General features: G+C 32.7%; 2 protein-coding genes across 2 annotated transcripts in view; one reads left to right on the forward strand and one right to left on the reverse strand.

Annotated features, from left to right (window-relative positions):
- LOC140435008 (acidic mammalian chitinase-like) overlaps positions 1 to 10558 on the forward strand; it is a 30239-nt gene extending 19681 nt beyond the window's left edge. The window contains exons 6-8 of the mRNA XM_072523668.1: positions 6738 to 6923; positions 7094 to 7219; positions 10355 to 10558. Of these exons, the coding sequence (XP_072379769.1) occupies positions 6738 to 6923; positions 7094 to 7219; positions 10355 to 10489 (447 nt within the window). The 3' untranslated portion in view covers positions 10490 to 10558. The remainder of the gene's footprint in view (positions 1 to 6737; positions 6924 to 7093; positions 7220 to 10354) is intronic.
- A 4388-nt stretch (positions 10559 to 14946) lies between these two features.
- The window catches only part of LOC140435011 (chitotriosidase-1-like), a 32187-nt gene continuing 31082 nt past the window's right edge, over positions 14947 to 16051 (reverse strand). Inside the window, exon 7 of the mRNA XM_072523673.1 lies at positions 14947 to 15114. Within this exon, the coding sequence (XP_072379774.1) occupies positions 14992 to 15114 (123 nt within the window). The 3' untranslated portion in view covers positions 14947 to 14991. The remainder of the gene's footprint in view (positions 15115 to 16051) is intronic.

The raw sequence follows: 16051 nt of genomic DNA on the forward strand, positions 1-16051 counted from the left end.
TATATCACAATTTCTTTTGCAATGATATGTTATAAATTAATATATTACATCATGTTGGTACCATATTTATTGTGTTTTACTTAATGATAAGTTTCGTTTGAACTTTCGTATAATGAGGACCGGTGTGTGAGTGTGTCTCGTATTCAATCGAATTTATTTAATCGTTTACGTTAATTTTAAGTTATTAATTTAGCATTTATACTGTAAGTATTAATATTTCCTATATTTTTTTGATAAATACTTAACCCTGGGATGTCTCGTGGTAAAAATGGTCTACGTGGCAAAGACCCACCTCTACAGGATCCAGGGGATAACGACATGTTAAGTAATATTCACATCGAAGATATTGTTTTTTCTGAGGTTAATAATTGTAATAATCCTCCAAATGTTTTGAATTCCGATGATTCTATTATTAATAATTCCAACATTAAATCTATTGTTAATGATGTCAATAAAAACTTGCTGTCTACAACTCAACAATATAAACAATCAAGTCAGGTTTTAAATACTTGAAATCGATTTAGCGATACTGATACGGGGCCGTATTTTATTTTTGTTAACATACTGATTTAAATTTAGGTCGTCTTCATCCTATGAAAATAGGAGAAAAATTAAGTTCTCTCGCGGATTACGATAAAAATATAACTGAAATTGTTAGTGTTGGCAGGAATATAATTAAAATCGAAGTAGATTCGGGACTGGTTACAAATAGACTGGTAGAAGAATCTAGAATCTTTTTTTGAAAAAAATAATTTAATTGCATTTATACCTAATTATTTGACAGAAAAAAGAAGTTTAGTTCGCACTGTTGACAATACAATAAGTGAAAACAAACTCCTAAATACTATAAAATCGAATGTAATGGTTAAAAAAGTCCAAAGAATGATTAGATTAATACAAAAAGACGGTATATCGGAGAGAGTCCCAAGACAGATGATTATTAGACAAATTTACCAGTGTTTGCGTTATGGTCATTCGGCTACTCAATGTAAATCAAAAAAAGGTGCAAAAATGTGGGAATCAAGGAAATAAAGATTGTCCTGATAAATGTAATACTTTTTGCATGCAGCCAACAAATCTTGCACACCAATGAGAGAATGAAGATTCTCTCTCCTGTTGCCGACAAGAATGTAGCGTAGAATCTTTTTAAATAATTTTAAACTGTTTGTTCTTGTTCTAGTGTAGTATTATGTACAATTTATGTTTGAATTTCATGTTTATTACATTCTGCGCTTGCTGGATAGCCCAAATTTGACGAAATGCCCCTGATGATGCTGTAGAAAGCGAAAGTACTTGGGCAAGATTTGATTATTACAATTGTGCTCGATATTTGCCTTTAATTTTTCAAAGTTCATTTATTAAAATAAATAGAAATGCACAATTATTGAGGGAATATAATAAAGGATATAAGATAGAACAAAAATAAATAAAAATCATCTGCTATACTGACATCATCATCATGCAACCTCTTCTGTCCACTGCTGGACATAGGTCTCTCCCATTTTTCGCCACTCTTCACGGTTCTGTGCTTCTTGTTGCCATTTCTTGGATATCCGTCTAATATCGTCCATCCAGCGTGTTGGTGGTCGTCCTCTGCTGCGTTTGTCTTCTCGTGGCTGCCAGTCAATTAGATCTCACTGATACCTGTTCTTTCCCTTAAGTCTTGATTCCTTATTTTGTCTTTTTTTGTCACGCCGAGAATTGATCTTTCCATGCGCTTTTGTGCCACTCGCATTGTTAGTGCTGTTGTGTTTGTGAGTGTGAGAGTTTCTGCTCCGTATGTCATAATAGGAAGAATGCATTGGTCAAATGTCTTCCGTTTCATAGCTATCGGGATGTTGCTCTTAAAGATGTCTCAAGTGTTATTCGTCGTTGAAATTCGCAGGTCTGCTTGTCCTTGCTTATTCTGATTTCTAGGAACAAGATCCATACACCAGGTAATGACCTGTAAATACCAAGGTCACGAGATTCGGCTAGGTAAAGATATTCAAAGTGTTGAGCTTTTTTTGTCGTATAAGGCTGACTTAAGCAGCCTTCGGCAAGTTGACATTTTCCAATCGTCCAACGTACCAATATGTGTTAAAATAAAATCCTTTAATCAGTGTGTTCTACTAGTGTTGATTTATGGAGCGGCAATGTTGACTATGACAAAAAAACAGTGAAAAAAATAAATGTGGCTCAAAGCGCGATGAAGAGTGATACGTTGGGCGTTTCACGGCGAGACAAGATCCCAAACCGCCAGGATTTATACTGACTATTTATACCTGACTACGAACTCCCTCACGCTATCTAGATTTTAATGGGTTCAGTTTTATAGTAGGATCAAAGGCGACTACGAACTGTTCCACGCTACCTAGGTACTTAGATAATATTTTTGTGAACATATATAGATTTTATTTTACTTTATTGTATTTAAAAAGAACCCAATTCCCAAAGCAAGAGCGAAAATTTTAAATGATTAAATAATGAAATTATAACAATATAATCGAATAAAGTTTATTTATAAATCTACATTAACTTACATACAATAACAAAAACTACAGTTCAACAATAACGATGCTTAATTCTAATCTCTGATTAGTGATTAAAATAAGTAAGAGTGAACACTATATTTTAGATTTTAATAGTTAGCTGCACAATAATTGCAAACTGACTTTGTAACGATAAGATTACTTTATCGTTACTGAGAAATTTAAAATAACTTAATTCTGCCTGTAAGGTATGCAACCAACTATACATGTAATCGTATTATCAATTGTTTATCAATTGGTCAAACTGCTTACCTGTCGCTTCCGCTTAGCTTGGAACTGACGGAAGCCGACGATTTTAAAAGTGTAAGACTGACTTGATATCGAACCATTGACCGAGGCAGAGAACGATTGGTTGATACTCCAGCGACCAACGCACGTGGCTCAAGTTATCAGAAAAGAAATTTAAGTTATTCAGAGGTGATATTAAGTTAAAGAAGGCGTTTTTTTTTTATATTAGAAGTTTTGGAAAAAGAAGATTTTGGTTCAATTGTTGAAATATTGTTGCGTTGGGTGAGTTTCATTTTAATTAAAGTACATCATTTTTTTTTTAACCATTATTAGTTTCATATTAAAATCATTTATTCAATAATTTTACCTTAATTATATTAGTCAAATCACGTTCAGAATTCTTTCTGTTAGAAATTCTCCTAAGTACACGTTCTCATCAATATCCAAGCAATTCGGTAATGTAAGGAGATCCTTCATTACTATTTGCCTATAATATATTCGTGATAAGTTAAATTTTAGTTCTTCAGTGAAATATTCATAGTAAATTCCCAACATTTTTTTAAATACATAGTTTTCGATTAATTTTCCAAGGTCACAAAAAGTGTACGAAACCTTCACTAATTATCATCTTCTGACTAGTTTTTCTTGTCCTAACCGCCTTGTTGTTTATCAACTCTGAATAAAGCTAATGAGAGCTTCTTTGATTTTATTTTAGTCGTTGGAGGAAGAAAGAATATAAAGTCAATATAATAAACATTATTTTGGATTTGGGGTAATAGCTTTCAGTTGAGTTTAGTTTGGAGTTTTTTTGGTTTTTCCCGAATATTGGAATAGCGGTTCAGTTTGGTGCTAGAACAGTGGGCTTACAGCTTTCACCCGAGCGAGTCCCGGCGGCGTAAGGCGTCCGGAAGAAGAACCTTCTCGGCTTGAGAGTAGACAGGTTTTTTTTTACTGTTTGGTAACATCGTAAAAATAAGTTACTTAAATATTGTTTAAACTTTAGTGAGTGAACGAACCAAAACTTAAAAATAATCCTAGTCAATTTTCATAAATCATATTTGCGTATCATTATATATCTTACATTCAATTTTTTTCTTAACATCATTTGCTTATTTTTTTTTGTGTCATTAAATATTTTAAATATATATATGTATTAGTAATAACAGGGTAGGGGTGGATTTTAATACACTTTGTAAGGTCATTTGTGCACAAAGGTCCATTTTGTATTTTTACAGCCCTACTGGTAATGTCACTGATTCATCTTGGATCTGTTCCTTTCTGAACAGACCAATTGAAATATATTTACAGGTTATCTGATTGGAATCAACTTGGAAATTGTCGAACTGATACATTGTGTTAAATATAGGGAAGGGTAATAATTGTTTTAATGTATAAATAGGTTGGTTGTAGTAAATTTTGTTTTAATTAATGAATAAAACTTCATAATAAAAGTTCCTACTTTTCTAGCATATTAGAGGGTGTAAATATATTGTAAATAGGGATCAATAGGTTTTTTGTATGATAGGGTATTTAAGTTAAATTGTATATTACGGTTTACAGGTTTTTTCTATTTTATTATTATTAAATTGGGTTATAAGTAATAATCTGTTTTATTAAACAACCTTTTTTTTAATAAAGTATATCTAGTTACAGAAAACATAGTTAGCAGCAGCAATAAAGTCACTAGGTGAAGTGTTTGTTAGACTAAGAGTCCAGTAAACATCTTCCCTGGCGCCCAAATCATTCTTCTCTCATATATTCCTGTTGTCAGTACTTACCCTTAGTTCGTTTTGGTTATTCTTATATTTCCTTAGTTAATATACATCTTTTCTATTCTTTACTGTTTTCTCAGGGCATGCAAATAGGCCTAACCCTACCTTGAGTATCAACTGGCCAGTCTCAAGCATACCCAGCTAGCCTAACTGCATTCAGTTTCAACTCTTATTTTAATTTAGTTTCAAACTTATCTTCACACTACTCTACAGATCTTCTAACATCAGGGACATAGTCCCAAGGGATCTGCCTACTATATTTGTTACAGTAGCGCCCAAAGTGGAGAAATATAGATTTGTTACAACTTAATGAAGTCTAATTTAGTAATGTTTTGATTAACGTAATATTCATTTAGCTTGTTTTCAATAAAATCAACTTTTCTTTTTGCCGTTTTATTAAGTTTTTTTTCCGAATATTTGTGCAGTACTAATTTTCACATAATACTTCTGCTTGAAAATTTAACAAAATGCATGTAACTTTAAATATGTCAGGATGTGATTTATAAAAACATTCGTTAAATTGCGAGTAAAATTATTCACATGCATTTGTAGTAAATATAAGAGATGATGAATTTGAAGCCCACATGTAAAGTGGAAATGTTGAATCTTCCGTTAAATAATTATCAACTAGGTAATCATGAAATTGCAAAATTCTGTCATCTTCTGGCATAATATTAAAAAGTCCATCAGAAAAAAAGTCACCAACATCATTTGGATCTAAATAAGGAATGCCTAAAAACAATTTAAAATATTTTCCAATAACAGTTTGATTTTTATATTCCGAGGACAAACCTAAATTTTGAATTTTTCGGTACCAATTTTTCGTTAAATGAAATTTTGCAACAAAAAATAATAATGTCGGGTCACATTAACTTGGCTACATTTTGAATTGCTATTTCAAAATCAGAAACTATTCGCTTCGGTTTGAAATTTAAATTCAAATCTGTACATATTGTTATTAATGTATGAAAAGATCTTTTGTACGATTGCTGTAATTTATTTGTTAACAAACAAAATACCAGAGGAACGTAAAAACCATTTTTGTAGCCATGTATAGTAAACATCTGACAAAAATATTTAGAACAGTATTGAAAAGTTCCATCTACTTTACACAAAAAGTAAAGATTTATGAAACAACTAAAAATTGCGGAATTATTTTTCGTAGATAATAAAAAGTTTTCACTTGTATTTCTTGTCTTTCACATATATCTTCTACAGTTTCCTCTTTGTAGAATTACTAAAAATTTGCCAGTCAACGTGGATATCTGAAGCATGATTATGCTCCACCGATGCTTTTTCAAGAATAACGTAATTTTCATCACCTTTCTTTGTCTACACTTTTTTGATGCATCGTCATCTAACTTTTCCATCTTTGGAGACATGGGCCTTTGAATATTTCTATTCATTAATTATTAATAAAAGTTCTCCCCTTTGACTAAACATTGTCGTTGGATTCGCCGTTTAAAAGTTAAACACAACGGACAAAACTATACCGTAATACTTGCAACGGAAGTGAATAACTTAAAATATTTATATTCTTACTTTCAACTATAATCAAATTTGGAATTTCCGGTCATTAAGACTTAATCGGCTTAACTTTCTCGGTGATGGGCAACAGGTACTTGGGATTAATGGGCCCAGGTAGTTCGTGGGGCAGTTAGATAACGCTGACTGCCAGCTACAACGAAGGTCAGGAGTGAAGTGGAAGTGGGCAGGTCACGTGGATCGAATGACAGATAGCAGATGGACAAATCGGATACGGGAATGGAGACCAAGAGATGATGGCGACCATGATATAAATATCTTGTAGTCGAAATATCTACCTATGGAGATCTTAAAGAGAACGTCCACAAGTAGGCAAACACAGCGGCTTATGTGTCAAAATCTTTTAATAAATTCTTTACCTAAGAAGATTGTTGTAATTTTCTGATGACTATTTTAGAAGGTGTAGATTGCTTGTTTTGCTTGTATTCAACTGAATTCCGTTCTAGTTTTGTATTATTTCAAATCTTTGTGAGGCTTCTTTTACCCTTTTACATTTTTTAATTCGTGGTAAACTTTTAATAATAAAGTTTATAAAATACAATATTTATTATCTAGTAAATTTTTAAGCAATATAAAATGAGAAATATTCAACATATTTCGTATTTCACATTTCCTGTCTAAAAGGTTATAAAATAATTGTAAGGTATTTTTCATTTTCAAGGAATATGCAATAAATAATTGGATATCTTTGGGCGCCGATAAAAAAAAATTAATTCTTGGTATTCCTTTCTATGGAAGAGGCTTTACACTAAAAAGTATCGTCGACAAATCTGTAGGAGCAGCTTCAATTGGACCAAGTAAAAGTGGACCTTACACAGATGACAAAGGATACCTAGGATATAACGAGGTGAAACACTTTTTTTAATAATATAACCCTTTTTACCTTTATAGCTTTATTATCTATTTTATTACGAAAAGGAGGCCCAGAAGTTGGGGAAGTTTTGTCTAGGAATTTGAGTTAAACGAAAAATTTCAGGTGTAAAGGAAGGAGGGTTAATATTAAATTTATTTTACTAGATTATGGAAATGGGATATCGAGAAGCCTTTTGGGAATATATATGGGACGATGTACAAAAGGTTCCCCATACGAATAGGGAAGACCAGTGGATTGGATATGACGATGAAAGATCAGTAAGAATAAAAGTAAGTTTTTATTATGGACTCAAAACGTTCGTATTTATATTCATTATAGTTTACTTAACTTATATTTTATTAGTTTATGTTTATTCGTAGTGGCACCGATATCGTTACAGTTTGACATTTTACATACTACTGACATCTATTTTATGTTTATTAAATTAATCCAGGCGGGAACTGTTTTATATTGGACATTTTCCATAGGAGTTTTTTGTTAAGTTTTTTTTGCTGGAATCTCTTCAGGATGTACTTTGTATCAATAATCACAATATGCGCCAGTGGAAAAACTTATGATTAATTTGTTATTTAACAAAATCTGAAAAAACGTTTGCTGTTTGCGATCATTTTCGCCAATAAGTCGAAATATATTGCTCCTACAAAAAAAATTATAAAAGGTAAAAGTTTTGTTTTTCAGTTTTACATCATACTTGTTGGACTAAAAATTTAGAATTTAATGATTATTGTTTAAAAAATAGAAATACATATTTTGTCAAAAACGTGCAAAAGTGGAGTTTATTCTTTAATTTTTTCGACTCCTTAAACATAATTTACAGCCTTCATATTTCACCAAGAAAAACATCTTAATATGACTGAAACGTGTGCTAAATTTTTTATTATTATTAAATTTGCAATGATAAAATCTGCTGTTACAAGCTATTAGTAAATGTGAGTATTGCAAATACATGAGAGGAGAAATTATCCGCTGATAACAATCCTAATACTTACACTAATAAATTAAATTAATGTAGAATTATAATTTGAAACTAAAATTGAAGTGAAAATTGAAATTAAAATTGAAATTAGTGAATAAAGTCTGTTGGCCACTGTCTCTTCAATCTTCGTCTGGCTTTTGGTTGGAGGTGTAGTTGTCTTGCTTCCTCGTTGGGGTGAGCTGGCAGATGTTCTAAATAATTTCTTGTTAGTCTGTTGATTTCGTCTTCAGGGAACAGTATACCTGAGTCATCATGCAGTGTTTGTGTAGATAATCTGGGATTTATTTTAGGATTTTATTGACAGTTTGAGGAAGATTGTGTCAGTACTTGGTTAGTAACATAATATATTGTTGTTGGTGGGTTGTTTAAAATGTGTGCTGAATTTTGCGGAAAAAGGACATTTGGGCATTCTGGTTGAATTTGCTGTTGCTTATATTGAATATTTATAGGTTGACCATTAACAGAAGCTGTATAAAAAGGAACAGTCACCGATAAATCTGGTGGACCACCCATTTTAATTGTTAAAACTGTATATTTTAATTTTTTAATAGTTTATAAATAGTATATCCACTTGATACACGATCATCATCATCACTGGCTCCACAACCCATGGTGGGTCTTGGTCTGTTCAAGGATAAGTCTCCACTCTCTCCTATTCTTCGCCTTGGCTTTCCAGTTTCGTACTCTCAACATTCTCAAGTCTTTCTCCACCTGATCCTTAAATCGTGTTCTGAGTCTGCCTGTTCTTCTGACTCCATCTACTGTTTGATTATAAATATGTTTTGGCGGCTCCATCTCATTCATTCTCTCCATGTGACGTAACCACCGCAGCCGGTACACGATAATGACGGTAAAAACGAGGCCGGAGCCAGTTTTTAATGACCACTATAAACTTTTACCTGACAATGAAAATAATATAGCAATAGACAACTATACTATCAAACGAGTGGATGCCTTTAGATATCTCGGCACAGAAATCAATCAGAACAACTCCGTAAGTAGCGAAATTAATGCACGTATTTCCAGCGGGAATCGTACATACTATGCTAATAAAAGATTGATGACATCGAAATTATTAGACAAAAGAACCAAAATGACTATCTACAGAAAACTGATTAGACCCGTAGTAACCTATGGATGTGAAACTTGGGTAATGACGAAAAAAGATGAAGCCCAACTCAGGACATTCGAGAGAAAAATACTGAGGAAAGTATATGGCCCGGTACAAGAGGAAGATGGCACATGGAGAATCAGGAGAAACGACGAGGTTAATGAGTTAAATGAAGGTTATGACATTGTAAGATTTGTGAAAAGTCAAAGACTGTCATGGCTGGGACATGTGCAGAGATAAAACGATGCAAAAACAACAAAGAAAATGTTACAATGGAAGCCCATAGGAAGGCGAAAAAAAGGAAGGCCCAGAACGAGATGGTTGGATGACGTGGAAGACGACCTGAAAACAATGAACATAAGACAATGGAGAAGAAGGGCACAAGAAAGATCTGAATGGAAGGACATGGCCAGACAGGCAAAGACCCATCCAGGGTTATGATGCCATAAGAAGAAGAAGAAACTTTCACCTAATTCGTATCGATGTTTACAGGTCGAGAGTCAAATAAATACTGTGTGTGTTAAATAAGGATCGGTTTAATAGTTTTTGCACAATAATTTTGCAATACAGCGTCCACAAAAAAAATTAAAAAAATTTAAATCGGTCAACTAGCAGAGCCTAGAGAATTTTCAGTCGAGTCCTTTTCAGATTGCTTTACGTTTCGTCAAACAATCAAATGAGGCAAATCATGACGTTTACCATGATTTGCCTCAAACCACCAAATTGGTATTTTTAAATACCAATACTTTGACCAAGAATACTTTGAAAAACAATGTTATTTTTAACCGAAATTCTTGTTATCCGAAACTGCCTCTCCCCTCAATTATTTAAGTTAACGAAGGTTTTACTGTACCTACAAAACTTAAAATTTTCAACAATTCTATGTCATTCAATAATCCCATTTTCTTTCTATACAGTTTTTGTTTCTGAACTTAAAATTACGTATTTATGCAAAAATTTATGATTTTTTTTTTCAGATTTTGTTAAATACAAAATTAAGCGTAAGGTTTGTGATTCGCTCATATCGTGATTATTGATAAAAGGTACATCCCGAAGTGATTTCAACAGGCAAATATAATGGACATTCCTATGGAGAATGTCCATTATGGACTTATGGTCTACTTTTCGACAGATCCCGCCTGGACTAAATTTCTTCTAAATTAAAATTAAACTAAACTTTTTAACTAAACTCTCTTAAAATATTTGTTTTAACATGTATTTCGAACTTTATTTTGATTTCCATTTTCTTTCTACAGCTATCTGACGGAAATGTGTTAATAATAATACTAATCAAAATAATTTTTATATTTTCAACAGACCTTATTTGCGTTGGAAAACAAACTAGGAGGTGTTATGGCATGGGGTATAGATACCGACGATTTCCGAGGATCATCTGGAAAAATTAACCCACTTTTAAATACTATATATGATGTAATGAAAACTCATATTTGAATGCAGTGAAATGTATAATAGATTATAATATTTTCTGGTGTAATAAAACAATAAATATTGGAATTATAAAATTTGTTAAAATAATTATTTTATAGTATATGTCGAGTGAAAATTTCATCAATAATCATCAATACTAATCTCAGAGTCCCCCCTTTCTGGCTTATAATGGAGTTCGGCGACGGAGATGCTTCTGGACTTTTGAAATGCACAGGGCCGCAATTGGGGGCACATAACTCACAACAATATATTAAAAAATATATTTTATTTAAGGGTTAATCATTTTATTTCTTAGATAGGAAATTGTAAATAAAGGAAAGCAAAAAATCAAAGCTAAGTTGATATTTGCTTATCCTACATATGAGTATAATTTTATTTTTTTTTGCTTATTTATAACTTTACTTATGTGTGCAAAAATAAAAACATTGATTAATATAAAAAATACACAAAAATTAAAAAACACTAAACAGTACGTAAATAAAAAGATGAAATTAAATGTTATATATAATGTCGGTTTACAACGTTCTTCGACGTCTTCCGATTTCCAATCTCCATCTCATTTTATCGTTCCATAGATAGTACTCCAGTTCTCTTTCCCTGATTTCTTTATCAACTCCTTCTCTCCAACTTCTTCTAGGCCTTCCTGGTCTCCGCCTACCTCTTGGTTGCCATTCAAGAATTTGTCTTGGTATTCTATTCTCCGGCATTCTCCTTACGTGTCCGTACCATCTGAGTTGTGTCGTTTTGATGTCATCAACAATATTATGTGTAACCCCTATGATTTCTCGGACTCACTCGTTTGTTATTCTGTCGCGTCTGGAGATTCCCGCCGAGCGGCGCCAGAAGTCCATTTCTGTTGCTCCAAGCATTTTCTCTGTTCTGTCTTTTAGGATATACACTTCGCATCCATATGTTGTGATACTTTTTATTATGGTGTTGTATATTCTTCTGTTATTTTCCTTAGAGATGTTTTTATCCCACAGTACGCTATTCAGTAAGGCTATGCCTTTCCTTTCCTGTGTATTTCGTTCCTTAATGGCTGCATCTAATTTTGGCAGGCCGTCCTGAGTGATCTTTACTCCTAGGTATTTTTAGTGGTCACATAGTTTGATCTCTTAATTTTTCTCTACGAGGAGTTTATGTTGATCTCCTCTGATACTTATGTACTCAGTTTTTTCCATATTCACTTCCAAACCCCACTCTGTAAACTCTTCTAATAGTTTTCGCATCATGTATCTAAGGTCTTTATAGTCCTATGCGATGATGATCTGGTCATCCTCAAAGCACAGAGTGTACAAAGTTAAGACCATTAGTGTTATGCCCATATTCGTACATTTTTTCTTCCATTTGTTAAGTGCTGCTTTGAGGTAAGTTTTGAATAATTTTGGGGATATACAGCATCCTTGTCTTAGTCCTTTAGTCACTTTCAATCCCGGTGTTATCAGATTTCCTGTTTCAATTCTTATTGTTTGTTGGTAGTACAACGTTTTTACCGCTTCAATCAATTTTATATTTATATTTGTTTTCCCCAGTGCCTTCCATAATTTATCAAGCAGGACACTATCATAGGCTTTCCTAAGGTCTACGAACGTCAGATGGACTTTTTGGCCACGAGCAACTTTCTTTTCAATTTTCTGAGTAATAGAGAAGACATGGTCTATTTTAGATCGGCCTGCACGAATCACAATAAAAACTGGGCAAAACCAGCCTGTCCTTCAGCTTCCATATATTGGTATTCTTCTTCTAATTATTCAAATTAAATGTTCAGTTTCTATAAATGCTCAAACAAATCACTACTTGAAGTATCAGACCACTCATTTTCTTTACTATCATCACTATCTTCTTGCAAATTTCTATTGTGTCCTGCCTAGTTCCATTTTAACATGGCAATCTTTTGGATTCCATCTGTAACTTTTGTTCGTTTTCTTATTTCTGCATTGGACTTGCGATCGCTGAGCTTAATGTTGAGCATTCTCCGTTCCATAGCTTTTTGAGTCACTTGGAGTTTGTGGACTATGCTATGAAGATCACATCTCCATGATTGTGACTGCCCATCCAAGCTGTCATATGTCACATGTCACCTTAACATTTCCGTTAAGACCAGGAGCCAATCTCTCTCCTTAGGACAACCATAATGTAGCTTCTACTATTTTTTTAAAAATTTTAAACTGTTTCTCCTTTTGTAGTGTAGTATAATGTACAATTTTATGTTTATTACATTCTTTGATTGTTGGATAGGCCAAAATTTACGAAGTAAGTCTAAAACGTTAATCACATAAAAACTTTTATCAACCATCAACTTCGAGTTTTTTATCGAAGTTAATTAATTTTTCTTCAGTTAAAAAAACGTTTCTTGGCTTATTTCAGATGTCCCTGAACATACTCTAGGAAGCGAAAGTACTTGGGCAAGATTTAATTAATAAGCTGTGCTCGATATCTGCCTTTTATTTGATCAACGTTTAAAATATTTGATAAGTTTGATTTAAAGACTATTTGTAATATGCCGAATGCTGCCCATGATAAGGGACATCCTCTATTTAAATCAGCTTTGTTTATTCGATTTTTTGTCCTAAGTAAATATAGGATTTAACCTTTTCTATATTATTATTGTCCAGAGTTATTTCCTCAATTATATCTACAGATTCGTTTGTAAGATATTTAGTTTTTGCTAGATACTTTTTTTCAAAAAAAAATAGGACTAAAAATATATCTAGCAAAAAGCGATTTTTTTTTCATTTTAATAAATTTCCTATGGACAAAAATTTGGCAAGAGTCTTTAAGAGAAGAAGAGTGTTGGCAGAGCTTAAGGAAAAAGATACGGTAAATGATTGGTGAGAAACCAACAGTAAAGTTGTGGTTTGAGTGGGAGAGGAAGTGTTAAGGAAAACATCTGGTAAAGGGATGAATAACAATATACTGCAACTCATAGAAAAAAGAAGAAAATCAAAAAATAACAAAAGAATGTACAAAAATATTCAGAAACAAGTAAGAACCGAAATATGAAAAGCCAAAGAAAATTGGTTAAAAACACGAGTGAAGAGATAGGTTGGAACAAAAACACGATACATTTAGTATGCACAAAAAGGTAAAATAAGCAGCTGGTCTTAAAAAATACAGCTAGTAGCAAACTGCAAGATCAACAGTGGAACATCATCACAGATAAAAATCAAGAAATATACATATGGACAAAATACATACAAAAACTCTTTGATAATAATAGGTCCGAACAACCACCGTCCTACATATGTAATGACCACTTACCAATCCCATCAGATGAAATGGAAAAAGTAATATCACAATTAAAAGATGGCAAAGCTCCTGTACCTGACAACGCATATGCTAAACTCATAAAGCTATTTAACACCTACAATACTCAACGACTAACAAAAATATTCAATGTCATATATTTAAACGGAGTAATACCAAGATCATGGCTGAAGTCAACGTTTATTGCTCTATCAAAGAAAACGAAATTTGTATCCTGCAACGATATTCGGGCCATCAGCTTAATGAGCCTCATTTTAAAGTTATTTCTAAAAATCATACATTAAAGGATATACAGACTATGCGAAGAAAATATCGAATGCGAATTGACGGAGAATGTATCAATAACATCATATAAGCGGATGACACGATGGTATTCGCCGACAATTATTATGAAGCCCTCCAGGAGTTGATGAATAGAAACACATAAGTAAGTCAGAGATATGGACTTTCACTGAACATTAAGAACACAATATGTATGATGATCTCTAAGAAGAAACAGCAAGTTGAAAAAATCAGTGTGAATGGTCAACCAATGGAAAGAGTAAAAACATACCACTACCTTGGTACAAACGTAAATGAAAATTGGGACGATTTCCTAGAAATAAAACGTAAGATAGAGAAAACAAGATCTGCATTTCAAAAAATGGCTAAGCTATTAAAATGCCATGATTTATCAGTAGGTACCTACCCATAAAAATCAGGTTACTACGATGTTATATCTTTCCTATACTGTTGTACGGAGTTGAATCATGGATTCTCCCAGACGCTATCTGCAAGAAAATTAAGGCTTTCTAAATGTGGCTTTATCTTCGAATCCTGAAGCTATCCTATACCGACCACGTTACTAACCAGGACGTTTTATTAAGAATGCAAAAATGGAAAGAGTTGTTAACCACAATAAAAACAGTCAAAATCGAACACCTCGATCACAATTCTACAAGCAAAGTAGAAGGAAAACGCGGACCAGGAAGGCGAAGGATTTCCTGGCTGGAAAATTTACGTACGTGGTTCAACACAACAACCAAAAATCTTTTCAGAGCCGCAGTTTTCAAAATACAGATTCCCATGATGGTCGCCAACATCCGAAACGAATAGGCACTACAAGAAGAAGAAGACTTGATCTTCTTCTTCCATTCCAATATTTTTTCCATTTTTTCCAGCATTATTTTGTTAGTATTGAAGGAAATAAACTATTATTTATTTATTTATTTATTTTTTTATTACTTTTAAGAAATTCATTACAAATTGTTGTTTACATCATGTAACAATCCTTGTTTTGGTCCACAAGCTCCCTTGATGTCATCTTGTCCTATTTGCCACACCATTACGCCAGCTACATTTTGAGATTTGATATACTTTACCTAAAAATATGAATATTTTAATATTAAATAAGCCGTTATAATGTTTATTAATATATCGTATTAATTTTGTATGCAAAACTTTTTGTAAACTTTCGTTATCTAAGATGGATGATAAGCCATTTTGGGAGATGCTAAGATAATAAGACCTTCGCAAATTTTGAGAAATTGTAAAAAACTTTAAAAATTAAGTGAAAAACTTATTTTGTTACTCATTGCTAAGACATATGAACTGCGTAATTGCGAGACAAATTAATTGGCGAGAAGTATATTTTTCCCTGTTTAATGCTAGATGTCAGTTTTGCGTAAGAGTTTCATACATGTACATAGCAACGTCCAATCCTTAGTAGTTATTATATTCTCTCCTGTTTCCTTTTTGTATATGGGTACTACTAGTGACACTTTTTAAACTTCTGGAATGTCTTCATTTTTCCATATTTTATTCAATATTTTCAATAATATTCGTTTTCCATTTTTTCCATGTTTTGCTATAATTTCTGCTGTTATTCTATCCATTCTAGGTGCTTTTCCGTACTTTAACGTACGGTGAATTTTTGTCTTCCAATCTGACATTATATGTTTTAAAAAGGTCAATATGTTATCATCGACTTTATATATTTTTAATATATCTATAAGCCATTCATGCGGCACTGAATCAAACGCTTTCTTGTAGTCGATGAAGGCAGTAAAGAGATTTTTTTTTGCTATATGCTTGGTAAGAAATGATAAGTTGTCGATGATTGAAGATGAGTCGATGATAAGTTGTTCTTTGCAGCCCATGAAACCCTTAGCGCTCCTTTCTGTTGAGGATATATGATATTGTTTAGAGCACAGTGTTGGTAGATACGCTGGTTACACAGGATGTGACCAATTTATACAGAGTTGGATGACAAGTAATTGGGCGATACTTGGTTGAATCTTGGGTGTTATTTTGATCTTT

Source organism: Diabrotica undecimpunctata, chromosome 2 (assembly GCF_040954645.1).
Source record: "Diabrotica undecimpunctata isolate CICGRU chromosome 2, icDiaUnde3, whole genome shotgun sequence".
NCBI lineage: Eukaryota > Metazoa > Arthropoda > Insecta > Coleoptera > Chrysomelidae > Diabrotica > Diabrotica undecimpunctata.